We start from the raw sequence: 17,117 nt of genomic DNA on the forward strand, positions 1-17,117 counted from the left end.
TCAAATAACTATGGACCTTCGGTTCCTCCTCTGTCACCAAGCTAGAGCAAACGCTCAAATAACTATGGACCTTCGGTTCCTCCTCTGTCACCAAGCTAGAGCAAACGCTCAAATAACTATGGACCTTCGGTTCCTCCTCTGTCACCAAGTTCCTCCCTCCTCTGTCACCAAGCTAGAGCAAACGCTCAAATAACTATGGACCTTCGGTTCCTCCTCTGTCACCAAGCTAGAGCAAACGCTCAAATAACTATGGACCTTCGGTTCCTCCTCTGTCACCAAGCTAGAGCAAACGCTCAAATAACTATGGACCTTCGGTTCCTCCTCTGTCACCAAGCTAGAGCAAACGCTCAAATAACTATGGACCTTCGGTTCCTCCTCTGTCACCAAGCTAGAGCAAACGCTCAAATAACTATGGACCTTCGGTTCCTCCTCTGTCACCAAGCTAGAGCAAAGGACTATGGACCTTCGGTTCCTCCTCTGTCACCAAGCTAGAGCAAACGCTCAAAGGACTATGGACCTTCGGTTCCTCCTCTGTCACCAAGCTAGAGCAAAGGACTATGGACCTTCGGTTCCTCCTCTGTCACCAAGCTAGAGCAAACGCTCAAAGGACTATGGACCTTCGGTTCCTCCTCTGTCACCAAGCTAGAGCAAAGGACTATGGACCTTCGGTTCCTCCTCTGTCACCAAGCTAGAGCAAACGCTCAAAGGACTATGGACCTTCGGTTCCTCCTCTGTCACCAAGCTAGAGCAAAGGACTATGGACCTTCGGTTCCTCCTCTGTCACCAAGCTAGAGCAAAGGACTATGGACCTTCGGTTCCTCCTCTGTCACCAAGCTAGAGCAAAGGACTATGGACCTTCGGTTCCTCCTCTCACCAAGCTCAATGCACTACAGCAGAAGATGTGGGAAATTAATGTAGCCTGTACTGTTGGGTCATTCTCTATCTATAGTATTTCCTTTTGTCATTGGACTTTTCCTGATATTGTATATTGCTGATATTGTATAATTACTTTATGTTACGATTGTTCCTGAAGTGTTATATCTTCATAATTATTTACATGTGGTTACATCTTCTGTGTGTCTGTGTGGTGTCCATGTCTCTGTGTGTGTTTTTGTGTGTGTGTGTGTGTGTGTGCACGTTTGTGTGTGTGTGTTTTTGTGTGTGTGTGTGTAGGCAGAGAATTTCTTCATCCTACCCATAGAGAAGGCGATGTTCATTGACCAGTTGAAGGACATCGTGGACAAGGCTGAGGACATGCTGAGCGAGGACATGGAGGGAGAGACGGACTCCGCTTTGGGGGGCAGTCCCCAACTGGGACACACCTCTTGGGGGCCGGGGGGAGAGGTGACGGGGACATCCCAAACACAACCCACTAACACACAGAGACTAGGCTACTCCCATGAACGTTCATTAAAAGAAACCACACACACACGTACTCTCTCTCACACACACACACACACACACACACACACACACACACACACACACACACACACACACACACACACACACACACACACACACACACACACACACACACACACACACACACACACACACACACACACACACTCAAATGTCTGTTTTCTGTCTGTCTATCTCTCTAAAGAGTCAGCAGCCTGGAGCACCCCAGCCTGTTTATCAGCAGAATGGTAATACTCCATTCTCTCAGTCTTTCTCTCTCTTCTTTTGTCTCCCTCTCCTTTATCCTCTATCTATTCTGTTTGTGATTGGGATGTCTGTGGAGGAAGGTTTTGAAAGGAGCTTGTACTGAGGACTTAGTGATGTTTTGGCTGCCATAGCTGATGACTTTCCTCTCTCTCTCTCTCTCTCTCTCTCTCTCTCTCTCTCTCTCTCTCTCTCTCTCTCTCTGTCTCTGTCTCTGTCTCTCTCTTTCCTTTTCTCTCTATTGCTCTCTCTCTCTCTCTCTCTCTCTCTCTCTCTTTCCTTTTCTCTCTATTGCTCTCTCTCTCTCTCTCTCTCTCTCTCTCTCTCTCTCTCTCTTTCCTTTTCTCTCTATTGCTTTCTCTCTCTCTCTCTCTCTCTCTCTCTCTCTCTCTCTCTCCTTTTCTCTCTATTGCTTTCTCTCTCTCTATCTCTCACTTTCATTCTATCTCTCACTCTTCTCTCCTCTTCTCTCTTCTCTCTCAGTGCTCCACACAGGGAAGCGATGGTTCATCATCTGCCCAGTGGAGGAGACTCCCACCTCCAACCAGGATGGGACTGCAACTACTCAACACGATGGGACTACAACTATTCAACACGATGGGACTACAGCTACTCAACATGATGGGACTACAACTACTCAACATGATGGGACTACAACTACTCAACACGATGGGACTACAACTACTCAACATGATGGGACTACAACTACTCAACACGATGGGACTACAGCTACTCAACATGATGGGACTACAACTACTCAACACGATGGGACTACAGCTACTCAACACGATGGGACTACAGCTACTCAACATGATGGGACTACAACTACTCAACACGATGGGACTACAGCTACTCAACATGATGGGACTACAACTACTCAACACGATGGGACTACAACTACTCAACATGATGGGACTACAACTACTCAACATGATGGGACTACAACTACTCAACATGATGGGACTACAACTACTCAACACGATGGGACTACAGCTACTCAACATGATGGGACTACAACTACTCAACATGATGGGACTACAACTACTCAACACGATGGGACTACAACTACTCAACATGATGGGACTACAACTACTCAACACGATGGGACTACAACTACTCAACACGATGGGACTACAACTACTCAACACGATGGGACTACAACTACTCAACATGATGGGACTACAACTACTCAACACGATGGGACTACAACTACTCAACACGATGGGACTACAACTACTCAACATGATGGGACTACAACTACTCAACACGATGGGACTACAACTACTCAACACGATGGGACTACAACTACTCAACATGATGGGACTTCTCAGCCTGATGGAAGTGCTGTGCCAGGTAAGTCTGCCAATTGTGGCACTGCAGGGACTGCTTCAGACAGAGGTGACTTTGTTTCCATGTGACCATTTGGGTACTATGTCATCCTGGTGGAGTAACGGTACCATGTTGTCCTCTAGTGCTAAATGAATGAACCACATCCTCAATATATGTGCTTCAGTTTGAAATATTATCTGTTTAATTAAGGTCTTTGGATGTGGGCCTGTTGTACATTTGTAGACAAACAGGATGTTACTCTTATATTGTGTTTTCTTTTGGTTCTTCCTGCAGTATCAGCGTCCTCCTCCATAGCTAACTCTGTGTCTGGGGGGATTGGAGGATTCAACTACGAGGGCTATGGCCTCTGTAGCCCTCCCATCCTGTCCTCCACAGACCCTCTCCTCCTGGCTATGTCCCATGTCTCAGTTCCCTCTGGCCCCCCATCTGTCCAACCAGGCCATCCTCCAGAGGGCCAGGCCCACAGCTCTATCCTGCCCAGGCTGCATCACACCCAGTCAGCCTTGGCTCTGCCAGTAGCCCCCTCTGGAGGTCTCCGTAGCTCCCTGCCTGGAGAGGAGCACCAGGGGGGAGGGCGTCTTCGTGCCATCTCCCCCATCCATGCTGTCCAGAAGATGGCGGAGATGGCATGTGCTGCCTCCATGGTGGAGGAGGTGCCCTGCTGCCCACTGGCCATGCCAATGTTCCTGGATGTGAGTGGTGGAGCCCAGGGGAAATCAGCTCCTCTCACCCTTCTGCCCTCCCAGGACCCCTCTACCTCCTCAGCCAGAGAGTCCCTCCAACTTTCCTACCCCTCCGTTGCCCGCCCTGACCGCTCCCAGCCCCCTGTGGTGCTCCAGCAGCCCTTCTCCATGGGTGGAGCAAAGGCCCCCTCACTGCCCCAGAGCCCTGCCCCCCACCAGCACACGGCAGGGGGGCCCAGTGAGTCAGATGGGGAGGGGCGAGGGGTGGGGGGCCGAGGGGGCTTTGTGGACAGCACCATCAAGACTCTGGACGAGAAGCTGAGGACCCTGCTGTACCAGGAGTACGCCCCCATGTATCCATCAGGCAGTGCTGCGGAGACGCCAGGCTCGGGGACGGAGTACGTCCAATCCCCTCCTGGTCCAGACAGCTCCACCTTGGGTTCAGGAAGCAACACTCCCCGACCTGTGGGGGAGGGGCGCTACCGGACAGGGGAACAACTGGTAAAAACAGAACCTTTATTCCGTATAAATCATAGAATGGCACCCTATTATTCCCTAAATAGTGCAATACATTTGGGATGCAACCATACTTTCTGTCCTGAGATTTGTTTAGTCCTTAAAAGTAACTTCATTCACACCCCAGACTACATGTAAAGTACATGTAATCTATGTCCACCATTCATCCTTAAATGTTGACCATTATCCCACTGCTCTTTATTCTCGCCCTGTCAACTGTCTTTCTCTGTTTCACTTCTCTCTTTTCTCATCCCTTCCTCCCTCCCCACTCCTTCTTTCAGCCTCAGATTCCAGAGAGGATGGACAGTTTGAGCACGTTGAGTGATTCTGCGGTGTGTGGTATGTATATTCTATAGTGTGGTATGTACATTATATAGTGTGGTATGTACATTCTATAGTGTGGTATATACATTCTATAGTGTGGTATGTACATTATATAGTGTGGTAAGTATATTCTATACTGTGGTATGTACATTATATAGTGTGGTATGTACATTATATAGTGTGGTAAGTACATTCTATACTGTGGTATGTACATTCTATAGTGTGGTATGTACATTCTATAGTGTGGTATGTACATTCTATAGTGTGGTATATACATTCTATAGTGTGGAATGTACATTATATAGTGTGGTATGTACATTCTATAGTGTGGTATGTACATTCTATAGTGTGGTATGTACATTATATAGTGTGGTAAGTACATTCTATAGTGTGGTATGTACATTCTATAGTGTGGTATGTACATTCTATAGTGTGGTATGTACATTCTATAGTGTGGTATGTACATTCTATAGTGTGGTATGTACATTCTATAGTGTGGTATGTACATTCTATAGTGTGGTATGTACATTCTATAGTGTGGTATGTACATTCTATAGTGTGGTATGTACATTCTATAGTGTGGTATGTACATTCTATAGTGTGGTATGAAGGATACAACATTATTGTGATCCCTCAAACAGCTGTCTATGACAGTGATCAATTTCAAGATTGGTTTCAGTTATTTTCCTATTGAACAGCTCTTATTGTAGTCATTAGAGAACCTGGGCATTCAGTCTCTCTCTCTCTGTCTGCAGCTCCCATGTCTAGGAGACAAAACGTACCACACTCTACCTCCTGCTCTGGCTCTGGATCCAGAGGCCAGTTTAAGGTACTTTACTGTGTTACAATTTTCTTCCCCAAGGCCACTATTTACTACTACCTCTTAGTGACTCCATCTACCTACAATGCCTGACTAATGTCTTATAATTTGAGTTTGTGATATTGTGGATTGATATTATAATTCCCTGTTTGTTTCCTTTCTGCAAAGTAGGTATAAACGTGTCAGAGCTCTTTAAATAATACCTTTATTATCTTTAGATGATCACAGGCTTTCCTGATGTGGTGACGCAAGGAGAGCGGAAGCAGAGGAGTTGGAGCAGCGCTGCCTCCCCGGCGCACCCTGCTGGCCATCTCTTAGACTACCGCAGCAGTGCCCAGACCGCCTCCACCATTATCGGACGTTTCTCAGTGGTCAGCACCGAGGACGATGTCACCCTGAGGAGCTATGACAGCCGCTACTCCGCCCCGCCAGACTTCTACCTTGATACACCCCCCGCCATGGCCAAACGGGGGTCGTTGACGCACGTCTCCACATCCACCTCCGTGTCTGTTGATGTTACAGTCCACGCTCACGCGCGCTTCCTGTCCTCGGACTCGGGGGCGGAGAGTAGTCCGGCCAAGCTGGCCCCGGCCACGCCCTCACGCCACGGTCGCTCAGGGGAGCGTAGAGGAAGTGACCTCATGAAGAGAGCGGTGGCTTTCCTGCGCCGTTCAGGCCGTAGTAGTAGTGTGCAGAGCTCTGATTCGCTGAGCCGGCAGGAGGGCGTGCATGGCTTGGCCTATGTGAGCAGTGATAATGACTCTGAGTTAGAGGACTCGGATATGAAGAGAGAGCTGACCAGACTCAGGGAGAAGTAAGTCAGCTGTGTGTTTGTGTGTGTGAGTGTGTCTGAGTCTAGAAGAGCATAATCTGAGTAAGTCAACTTACCCTTTATCTAAAACCTTTCTCTCCCCTCTATCCATCTCCTCCACCCAGACATTTAAAGGAGCTCTCGGAGCTGCAGGCGCACCACAGAGGGGAGATAGAGCTGCTGTACCGCAGGCTGGGTAAAGCCACCTCACCCCCCCTGGGTCTCTCTCACTCAGTTCCCCCCAAGCGGAGGAGCAAGCACAAGCACAAACTGAAGGTTGAAAAACTCCTCAGTCCTCTGGTACAACAGCTTAGGCATGTCACCACCAAAACCAGCGACTCTGGCAAAACCAGTGAGTACAAGGCACCAAAACCAGTAATTTATGAAAGATGATCTGAAAGATCCTTCTGGAAGGGACTGAAACAGGCTTGTCTGCATGATTTAAGGCAGACAGGTCCTCTTGTGTCAGGCAAGGTAACTGTCATGATTTGAATGGAGTAGCAGGGCTAAGTTGTAATAATTTCTCTATGTCTATGTCCAAATGGCAACATATTCCCTATTTTGTGCACTACTTTTGACCAGAGCCCCATATGAGCCCTGATAAAAAGTAATCCAGTTAATAGGGAATAGGATGCCATTTGTGATGCACATAATGTCTCTCTGTGCAGGTTTCTGTGTGTAATATTTAAGTTGGTCTGTCTGTGCAGGTGAGACTACAGTCAGTCTGAACAGGTCTCCAGCCAAAGCTCCAGTACAGTCGGACAGAAGAGCCCGTTCAGGTACCAGTCACTTGGATACCTCCACCTCTGAACCTGTCCAGACCAAGCAGCCCTGCTCCCTCAAGGGTTCCCTCTCTTCAGACAACATCTACGCTGGAGCTGGACTACACGGAGAGAGGACAGGACCACAAGCTTCACCAGGCCAAGGTGACCTACAATCTACACATCCCAGCTATGCAAATGGAGAACATTATCACTAGGGTTACAAAATTCAGGTAACTTTCAAAATTACCAGGTTTTCCAAAACTCCTGGTCGGAGGAATCCAGATTTCCTGCTTATTCCGACCTGAGTAAATATTCCAACCGGGATTTCGGGAAAACCTGGGAATTTTGGGACAAGGTGCAAATGATGGAACATAAAGTCTTATCACAGGTAAAGTAAAGTCTTATCACAGGTACAGAGGAGGATCAAAACAGAAGTAGGATGGTGCAACGTTTCGGTCATATCGACCTTAATCAGGCATCTGCAGCCTTTAACCTTTATGGTTCTGACATGGGTTATTGTTCAAACTCATCTCTGTTCTGTCCAGAGCTGTGTGCTCTTCTTACCCTAGTGTCTTGTGTTTCCTCTCCTCCTCCTCTCCTCTTCCTCCTCTCCTCCTCTTCTCCTCCTCTCCACAGGCTGGCCGTCTTACCCTCCACAGCCAGAGAGAGTGACCTATAAATCCAATAGCAAACCACGCGCTAGATTCCTCAGTGGGCCTGTGTCTCTGTCTATCTGTTTGTATCTCCTCCTCTCCTCTCCTCCTCCTCTCCTCCAAGCACTCCACCACTCACTCTGCTCCTCGTCTTCCTGCACTTCTCTCCTTCCTCTCCTCCTCCTCTCCTCCCTTGCTCCACCATTCACTCTGCTCCTCGTCTTCCTGCACTTCTCTCCTTCCTCTCCTCCTCCTCTCCTCCCTCGCTCCACCACTCACTCTGCTCCTTTTCCTCTTGCACTGCTCTCCTTCCTCTCCTCCTCTTTTCTCCTCTTCTCATGTCCTCTTCTTTTATCTTCATTGGTTCTCCTTCTCTTTACTGTCTCACTCCTATCCCTCATCTCTTCATCTCCTCCTCTTCACTGTCTCACTCCTATCCCTCATCTGTTCATCTCCTCCTCTTCACTGTCTCACTCCTATCCCTCATCTGTTAATCTCCTCCTCTTCACTGTCTCACTCCTATCCCTCATGTCTTCATCTCCTTTTCTTTACTGTCTCACTCCTATCCCTCATCTCTTCATCTCCTCATCCTCTAGTTTATCTCTTTTCCTCTAGCTTTTCTCTTCTCTTCCTTCCCACCTTCTCCTCGGTGTCTCTCTGAGCTAGTTCAAATCAAATCAAATCAATTTTATTTGTCACATACACATGGTTAGCAGATGTTAATGCGAGTGTAGCGAAATGCTTGTGCTTCTAGTTCCGACAATGCAGTAATAACCAACGAGTAATCTAACCTAACAATTCCTAAACTACTACCTTATACACACAAGTGTAAAGCGATAAAGAATATGTACATAAAGATATATGAATGAGTGATGGTACAGAACGGCATAGGCAAGATGCAGTAGATGGTATCGAGTACAGTATGTACATATGAGATGAGTATGTAAACAAAGTGGCATAGTTTAAAGTGGCTAGTGATACATGTATTACATAAAGATGCAGTAGATGATATAGAGTACAGTATATACATATACATATTTGATGAGTAATGTAGGGTATGTAAATATTATATTAAGTAGCATTGTTGATGGTGGCTAGTGATATATTTTACATACATTTCCATCAATTCAAATGATTAAAGTGGCTGGAGTTGAGTCAGTGTGTTGGCCACAGCCACTCAATGTTAGTGGTGGCTGTTTAACAGTCTGATGGCCTTGAGATAGAAGCTGTTTTTCAGTCTCTCGGTCCCAGCTTTGATGCACCTGTACTGACCTCGCCTTCTGGATGATAGAGGGGTGAACAGGCAGTGGCTCAGGTGGTTGTTGTCCTTGATGATCTTTATGGCCTTCCTGTGACATCGGGTGGTGTAGGTGTCTTGGAGGGCAGGTAGTTTGCCCCCGGTGATGCATTGTGCAGACCTCACTACCCTCTGGAGAGCCCTACGTTTGTGGGCGGAGCAGTTGCCGTACCAGGCGGTGATACAGCCCGCCAGGATGCTCTCGATTGTGCATCTGTAGAAGTTTGTGAGTGCTTTTGGTGACAAGCCAAATTTCTTCAGCCTCCTGAGGTTGAAGAGGCGCTGCTGCGCCTTCTTCACGACGCTGTCTGTGTGGGTGGACCAATTTAGTTTGTTCGTGATGTGTACGCCAAGGAACTTACAACTTACTACCCTGCAGTGTGGTTGAGATTGCATCGTCTGTGGATCTATTGGAGCGGTAAGCAAATTGGAGTGTCAGGTAGGGTGGAGGTGATGTGGTCCTTGACTAGTCTCTCAAAGCACTTCATGATGACGGAAGTAAGTGCTACGGGGCGATAGTCGTTTAGCTCAGTTACCTTAGCTTTCTTGGGAACAGGGACAATGGTGGCCCGCATGTGGGAACAGCAGACTGGTATAAGGATTGATTGAAAATGTCCGTAAACACACCAGCCAGCTGGTCTGCGCATGCTCTGAGGACCCGGCTGGGGATGCCGTCTGGGCCTGCAGCCTTGCGAGGGTTAACACGTTTAAATGTTTTACTCACGTCGGCTGCAGTAAAGGAGAGTCCGCAGGTTTTGGTTGCGGGCCGTGTCAGTGGCACTGTATTGTCCTCAAAGCGGGCAAAAAAGTTATTTAGTCTAGTTAAATGTTTCTCTCTGTCTGTTGTGCTTGGCTGATGAGTAGTGCATGTACAGTATAGTGATGCACTGCAGCAGCACTGTGTGCTCAGCTTACTCTTACCCTCCTCTCCTGCCTGTCTGCTCAGCACAGATCCTCTCAATGTATGCCAGTCTCTGCCCCTGCAGTCCTACGTAGTGGACCCCGTCTGCATGGCTACACACAGCCACTGTTATGTTGTGCCCAGTTGGTTAGAATCTCTCTCTCTCTTTCGCTCTCGTTTTCTCTCTCAGACCTCTTACAGTTCTGTAGCTGACTTCTGGAGTGACAGCATGATTGGTCTTCTCCATCAGTATTCAGATAGTTGACTGAACCATGCTTTCCCACAGTGTTATGTACTGTATATGTGATAATGTTGCGTATGGCCATTGAGCAGCTCTGTGCAGCAGCGTGTCTGTATGTTTGTAGACATACACTGCGTGTTTTTGTCTTCATGCTGCATGGATTCCTAACTCTGTTTGTCCCCTAGGGTCAACTCTGAAACGACTCTGCCTTGGAAAAGATCGTGGAAGGGGTAAGTGTAACTTGCAGCAAAGACATTAGCCATTTAGAAAACCCCAATCTATGTGTATTATGTATTTATTGTAGCTACTCCTATACCCTGTTTTCCTTCCCCAAAGTTGCTCTCATAAGCACATTTTAGTAGATAGAATGCATTTTATAAACAGGATTGGCCATCTAGTGTTCATGGTAGCTACATTTAGTTAAATTAACATGCTTTAGCAACAGAGCTAGTTTGAACTTGAGGCAGGATGTGAACAGTATGTCCATCTCCCAGGGACTGGAGCAGGCCCAGGTGCATCCCCCCAGCCACCCCAACAACAGACAGCCAGCTCTACTCCTCCCCACCAGACAGTAGCAGGGCTGGCCCAAGCCCAGGCCAACAACAGCAACAACAAGACAGGCACCTACACCGGCACCTACATGGGCTCCTACACAGAGTCCTTCACAGACTCCCTTCACAGGATAGTGGATGATTGGACCATGGAGGCCCTGGGTGTCGCCCGGCGCCCACGGACCAGCTCCCTCAACCTCAGAGGGCAACCACTTTGGAACGAGGACCCCGGGGGGCCCAGAACAAGAGGCAGACTGTTCAGCGCTCCAGATGTGAGTAGTTGTTCGATACGGTATGTATGTGAGTTTATGTATTATCCATTATTTAGTGGTGGTGTAGCTAAATGTAACGTATGTTTTGTGTTTGTGGGGGTAGCGTGTGTATAGTTTAGGCCTGGGTTGAAATTGTGTTTGTTTTCTATCAAATTATGAAATGATTTAACCTCTCTGGGATATTTGGGACGGTAGCGTCCCACCTCTCCAACAGCCAGTGAAAGTGCAGGGCGCCAAATTCAAAACAACAAACATGTCATCATTAAAATTCCTCAAGCACACAAGTATTTTACACAATTTTAAAGATAAAATTCTCGTTAATCCAGCCACAGTGTCTGATTAAAAAAATGCTTTACAGCGAAAGCACCACAAACGATGATGTTAGGTCACCACCAACTCACAGAAAAACACAGCCATTTTCCAGCCAAAGAGAGGAGTCACAAAAAGCACAAATAGAGGTAAAATTAATCACTAACCTTTGATGATCTTCATCGGATGACACTCATAGGACTTCATGTTACACAATGCATGGATGTTTTGTTCGATAAAGTGCATATTTATATAAAAAAATCTAATTTTACATTGGCACATGCAGTGATTGTGCAGAGAGCCACATCTATTTACAGAAATACTCATTATAAATGTTGATGAAAGTACAAGTGTTATACATGGAATTAGAGATATACTTCTCCTTAATGCAACCGCTGTGTCAGAGTTTTAAAAAACTTTAGGGAAAAAACAAACCATGCAATAATCTGAGTACAGCATTCAGACAACAAAGCAGCCAAAAAGATATCCGCCATATTGGGTGGTCGACATTAGTCAGAAATAGCATTATAAATATTCACTTACCTTTGATGATTTTCATCAAAATGCACTCCCAGGAATCACAGTTCCACAATAAATGTTTGTTTTGTTTCGATAATGTCCATCATTTATGTCCAAATAGCTTCTTTTGTTAGGGCATTTGGAAAAACAAATCTAAATGCGCGTTCAGGTCCAGCCGAACGTGGACAAAAAAATCAAAAAGTTCCATTACAGCCGGTAGAAACTTGTCAAACTAAGTATAGAATCAATCTTTAGGATGTTTTTTCATAAATCTTCAATAATCTTCCAACCGGAGAATTCCTATGTCTGTAGAAAAGCAATGGAACGAGAGCTAACTCTCTCGTGACCGTGCCTCAGAGCCTGTGGCAATCTGCCAGACACCTGGCTCATCCCTCTCTCATTCGGTCCCACTTCACAGTAGAATCCTCAAACAAAGTTCTAAAGACTGTTGACATCTAGTGGAAGCCTTAGGAAGTGCAACATAACCAATATCCCACTGTATCTACAATAGGGGCTGAGTTAAAAAACTACAAGCCTCAGATTTCCCACTTCCGGGTTGGATTTTTCTCAGGTTTTCGCCTGCCATACGAGTTCTGTTATACTCACAGACATCATTCAAACAGTTTTAGAAACTTCAGAGTGTTTTCTATCCAATACTACTACTACTAATATGCATATATTAGCATCGGGACAGAGTAGCAGGCAATTTACTCTGGGCACCTTATTCATCCAAGCTACTCATACTGCCCCCCTGTCACCAAGAAGTTAACTGCATTTGATCGAGCATGTTTGGCACAATAGAACTGATGGAATAGTCCTAAAAGTGCAGATCCTGCCAGCTGGCACTGCAGGCAGACTTAATCAAATGTTTAATGTATTTAAAAGAAAACAAATACTATTTGAAGTCAGGTCTGGTACAGTCAAGGTGAAAGTCTGTGGTGACTGAAAGCTCACCTCCATATCTTTTTCTTCAGGCACCTGCCAGGACAGCCCCTGGCTCTGAAGGCCCCCAGCTCCCCCTGTCATGGCCGATGATTGACAATCAGGCTCTGTGCTCAGTGATGAAGACCAGCTCCCCGAGACAGGCAGAGTTCCATCCTGGCTACATGCTGGCCCATTCAGGCCCAGACCTGTTTGGGGGGCTGCTGCTCTCGCCCCTCTCGCCCCTCTCGCCCCTCTCGCCCCTCTCGCCACTCTGTGTAAGCCTTTGGCCTGAGCTGCTGTCCCCGTTGGGTTCAGGGGTGTTTGCTTTACCTGCCGTGCCCCCAACCTGTGGCACCACCACCCCTGGTCCACCCTACGAACCACCAGACCCCAAACCCAGGAACCTTTAACCCCTGTAGGACCATGTCTTCCAACTATGTTTCCAAAATGAGTTATATGTAGTTAGAGCTCTAGTCTTCCCTTACCACAATGTAAACTATTTCTATTTAACCAGCATATATGTATATAATAAGTATTTGAATACACACTGAGTGTACAAAACATTAAGAACACCTTCCTACTATTGAGTTGCCCCCCACCTTAGAACAGCCTCAAATCGTTGGGGCATGGACTCTTACAAAGTGTCAAAACCGTTCCACAGGGATGCTGACCCATGTTGACACGGATGCTGGCCCATGTTGACACAGTTGTGTCAAGTTGGCTGGATGTCCTTTGGGTGGTGGACCATTCTTGATAAACACGGAAAACTGTTGAGTGTGAAAAACCCAGCAGCGTTGCAGTTCTTGACATAGACCGGTGCACCTGGCACATACTACCATATCCCATTCAAAGGCACTTAAATATTTTGTCTTGCCCATTCACCCTCTGAATGGCACACATACACAATTCATGTCTCAATTGTGTCAAGGCTTAACAATATTTTTTAACCTCTTCCTCTTCATCTACACTGATTGAAGAGGATTTAACAAGTGACATCAATAAGGGATCATAACTTTCACCTGGATTCCCCTGGTCAATCTATCTATGTCATGGAAAGAGCATGGAACGTTCTTAATGTATTGTACACTCAGCGTATGCTGTTATCAATGTGTGTGACATTATCAACCTCAATTGACATACCTCAAATTTATGTATAAATGGGACATATGGGACATATGTCTATCTTATCACCTGTGTGAATGTGCTGTAGTGTATATAAATAAGGTGTTTGTGCATAATCCATTTGTTTGTTTGTGTATAAAGCTTTTGTGTATTTACATGATCTATTTGTATATTATTCATTCATACTGTATGTCTTTGTACATAAATTGTTCACGTTTGTGTGTAAATCACCCATATTGTGTACAGTATGTGTATGTATATACAGTAACCCCTGTGTGTTTTTGTGTGAGCGTGTGTACATTAGGTGCTGCAGGGCTCTGTCCTAACTCAGCAGAGAGCCATTCACCATCTTGCCATCACTGTGAAGCCTTGTCACTCTGGTTACCAGCCTGGTCACCCTGGTTACCAGCCTTGTCACCCTGTTAACCAGCCGTGTCATCCTGGTTACCAGCCTTGTCACACTGGTTACCATCTGTGACACCCTGGTTACCAGCCTGGTCACCCTGGTTACCAGCCTTGTCACCCTGTTAACCAGCCGTGTCATCCTGGTTACCAGCCTTGTCACTCTGGTTACCAGCTGTGTCACCCTGGTTACCAGCCTGGTCACCCTGGTTACCAGCCTTGTCATCCTGGTTACCAGCCTGGTCACTCTGGTTACCAGCTGTGTCACCCTGGTTACCTGCCTGAGCCCCTAGTTAAAAGCCTTGTACCCCTGGTTACAAGCCTGGATTATCTGGTTACCATGACCCTCTGCTTTATTACTCTGCTATTTATGTTGTAATATATTTAAACTTCCTCAAACTTCATTGAAATGTGTACAACACAAGTGCTTGAAATAGTCTGAAGAAATGCGGAATAACTTGAACTTAAAGTGCCTTGAACATTAGTTTCAATTAATTCTGGAGACGAGCATGAGGTCATTTGAGATAAGATAGGATAATGTGGTCATGTTATGTGTATGGTTTAGCCTTTAGAGGTACCAGATATATTTTTGTGGTTCACTTATGAATGTTGTATTTAGGGAAAGAAACTGGTTCGTTAGTTTTAGGTTGCCAATTCAGAATGTTGGGAGCACGACCATGTTATTGGTTGTTTTGTGAATATTATAATAACAGATGGTAAAGTATCTCCTTTAGCACTGTAAGATTCACACAGGACACTGAAGCTATGTTGGTCCCTTTGTCCAGAAGCTATGTTGGTCCCTTTGTCCAGAAGCTATGTTGGTCCCTTTGTCCAGAAGCTATGTTGGTCCCTTTGTCCAGAAGCTATGTTGGTCCCTTTGTCCAGAAGCTATGTTGGTCCCTTTGTCCAGAAGCTATGTTGGTCCCTTTGTCCAGAAGCTATGTTGGTCCCTTTGTCCAGAAGCTATGTTGGTCCCTTTGTCCAGAAGCTATGTTGGTCCCTTTGTCCAGAAGCTATGTTGGTCCCTTTGTCCAGAAGCTATGTTGGTCCAGAAGCTATGTTGGTCCCTTTGTCCAGAAGCTATGTTGGTCCCTTTGTCCAGAAGCTATGTTCCCTTTGTCCAGAAGCTATGTTGGTCCCTTTGTCCAGAAGCTATGTTGGTCCCTTTGTCCAGAAGCTATGTTGGTCCCTTAGTCCAGAAGCTATGTTGGTCCCTTAGTCCAGAAGCTATGTTGGTCCCTTAGTCCAGAAGCTATGTTGGTCCCTTTGTCCAGAAGCTATGTTGGTCCCTTTGTCCAGAAGCTATGTTGGTCCCTTTGTCCAGAAGTCCCTTTGTCCAGAAGCTATGTTGGTCCCTTTGTCCAGAAGCTATGTTGGTCCCTTTGTCCAGAAGCTATGTTGGTCCCCAGAAGCTATGTTGGTCCCTTAGTCCAGAAGCTATGTTGGTCCCTTTGTCCAGAAGCTATGTTGGTCCCTTTGTCCAGAAGCTATGTTGGTCCCTTTGTCCAGAAGCTATGTTGGTCCCTTTGTCCAGAAGCTATGTTGGTCCCTTTGTCCAGAAGCTATGTTGGTCCCTTTGTCCAGAAGCTATGTTGGTCCCTTTGTCCAGAAGCTATGTTGGTCCCTTTGTCCAGAAGCTATGTTGGTCCCTTTGTCCAGAAGCTATGTTGGTCCCTTTGTCCAGAAGCTATGTTGGTCCCTTTGTCCAGAAGCTATGTTGGTCCCTTTGTCCAGAAGCTATGTTGGTCCCTTTGTCCAGAAGCTATGTTGGTCCCTTTGTCCAGAAGCTATGTTGGTCCCTTTGTCCAGAAGCTATGTTGGTCCCTTTGTCCAGAAGCTATGTTGGTCCCTTTGTCCAGAAGCTATGTTGGTCCCTTTGTCCAGAAGCTATATATGTTGGTCCCTTTGTCCAGAAGCTATGTTGGTCCCTTTGTCCAGAAGCTATGTTGGTCCCTTTGTCCAGAAGCTATGTTGGTCCCTTTGTCCAGAAGCTATGTTGGTCCCTTTGTCCAGAAGCTATGTTGGTCCCTTTGTCCAGAAGCTATGTTGGTCCCTTTGTCCAGAAGCTATGTTGGTCCCTTTGTCCAGAAGCTATGTTGGTCCCTTTGTCCAGAAGCTATGTTGGTCCCCAGAAGCTATGTTGGTCCCTTTGTCCAGAAGCTATGTTGGTCCCTTTGTCCAGAAGCTATGTTGGTCCTTTGTCCAGAAGCTATGTTGGTCCCCAGAAGCTATGTTGGTCCCTTTGTCCAGAAGCTATGTTGGTCCCTTTGTCCAGAAGCTATGTTGGTCCCTTTGTCCAGAAGCTATGTTGGTCCCTTTGTCCAGAAGCTATGTTGGTCCCTTTGTCCAGAAGAAGAAGCTATGTTGGTCCCTTTGTGTCCCTTTGAAGCTATGTTGGTCCCTTTGTCCAGAAGCTATGTTGGTCCCTTTGTCCAGAAGCTATGTTGGTCCCTTTGTCCAGAAGCTATGTTGGTCCTTTGTCCAGAAGCTTTGTCCAGAAGCTATGTTGGTCCCTTTGTCCAGAAGCTATGTTGGTCCCTTTGTCCAGAAGCTATGTTGGTCCCTTTGTCCAGAAGCTATGTTGGTCCCTTTGTCCAGAAGCTATGTTGGTCCCTTTGTCCAGAAGCTATGTTGGTCCCTTTGTCCAGAAGCTATGTTGGTCCAGAAGCTTTTGTCCAGAAGCTATGTTGGTCCCTTTGTCCAGAAGCTATGTTGGTCCCTTTGTCCAGAAGCTATGTTGGTCCCTTTGTCCAGAAGCTATGTTGGTCCCTTTGTCCAGAAGCTATGTTGGTCCCTTTGTCCAGAAGCTATGTTGGTCCCTTTGTCCAGAAGCTATGTTGGTCCCTTTGTCCAGAAGCTATGTTGGTCCCTTTGGTCCCTTTGTCCAGAAGCTATGTTGGTCCCTTTGTCCAGAAGCTATGTTGGTCCCTTTGTCCAGAAGCTATGTTGGTCCCTTTGTCCAGAAGCTATGTTGGTCCCTTTGTCCAGAA

At 46.5% G+C, this 17,117-nt stretch overlaps 2 protein-coding genes across 3 annotated transcripts in view; one reads left to right on the top strand and one right to left on the bottom strand.

Annotated features, from left to right (window-relative positions):
• The window catches only part of LOC118399700 (serine/threonine-protein kinase WNK2-like), a 68,057-nt gene extending 52,883 nt beyond the window's left edge, over positions 1-15,174 (top strand). For both annotated transcript variants that reach the window (XM_052473811.1, XM_052473812.1), the window contains 12 exons: positions 1,174-1,344; positions 1,610-1,652; positions 2,152-3,021; positions 3,292-4,202; positions 4,499-4,556; positions 5,297-5,370; positions 5,580-6,175; positions 6,298-6,524; positions 6,880-7,098; positions 10,214-10,258; positions 10,523-10,851; positions 12,654-15,174. In XM_052473811.1, the coding sequence (XP_052329771.1) occupies positions 1,174-1,344; positions 1,610-1,652; positions 2,152-3,021; positions 3,292-4,202; positions 4,499-4,556; positions 5,297-5,370; positions 5,580-6,175; positions 6,298-6,524; positions 6,880-7,098; positions 10,214-10,258; positions 10,523-10,851; positions 12,654-13,013 (3,903 nt within the window). In that variant the 3' untranslated portion in view covers positions 13,014-15,174. The remainder of the gene's footprint in view (positions 1-1,173; positions 1,345-1,609; positions 1,653-2,151; positions 3,022-3,291; positions 4,203-4,498; positions 4,557-5,296; positions 5,371-5,579; positions 6,176-6,297; positions 6,525-6,879; positions 7,099-10,213; positions 10,259-10,522; positions 10,852-12,653) is intronic.
• The window catches only part of LOC127910360 (uncharacterized), a 295,811-nt gene that overhangs the window by 200,151 nt on the left and 78,543 nt on the right, over positions 1-17,117 (bottom strand). The gene's annotated exons all lie outside the window — the stretch shown is intronic.

This window comes from Oncorhynchus keta, chromosome 21, assembly GCF_023373465.1.
Source record: "Oncorhynchus keta strain PuntledgeMale-10-30-2019 chromosome 21, Oket_V2, whole genome shotgun sequence".
Lineage (NCBI taxonomy): Eukaryota > Metazoa > Chordata > Actinopteri > Salmoniformes > Salmonidae > Oncorhynchus > Oncorhynchus keta.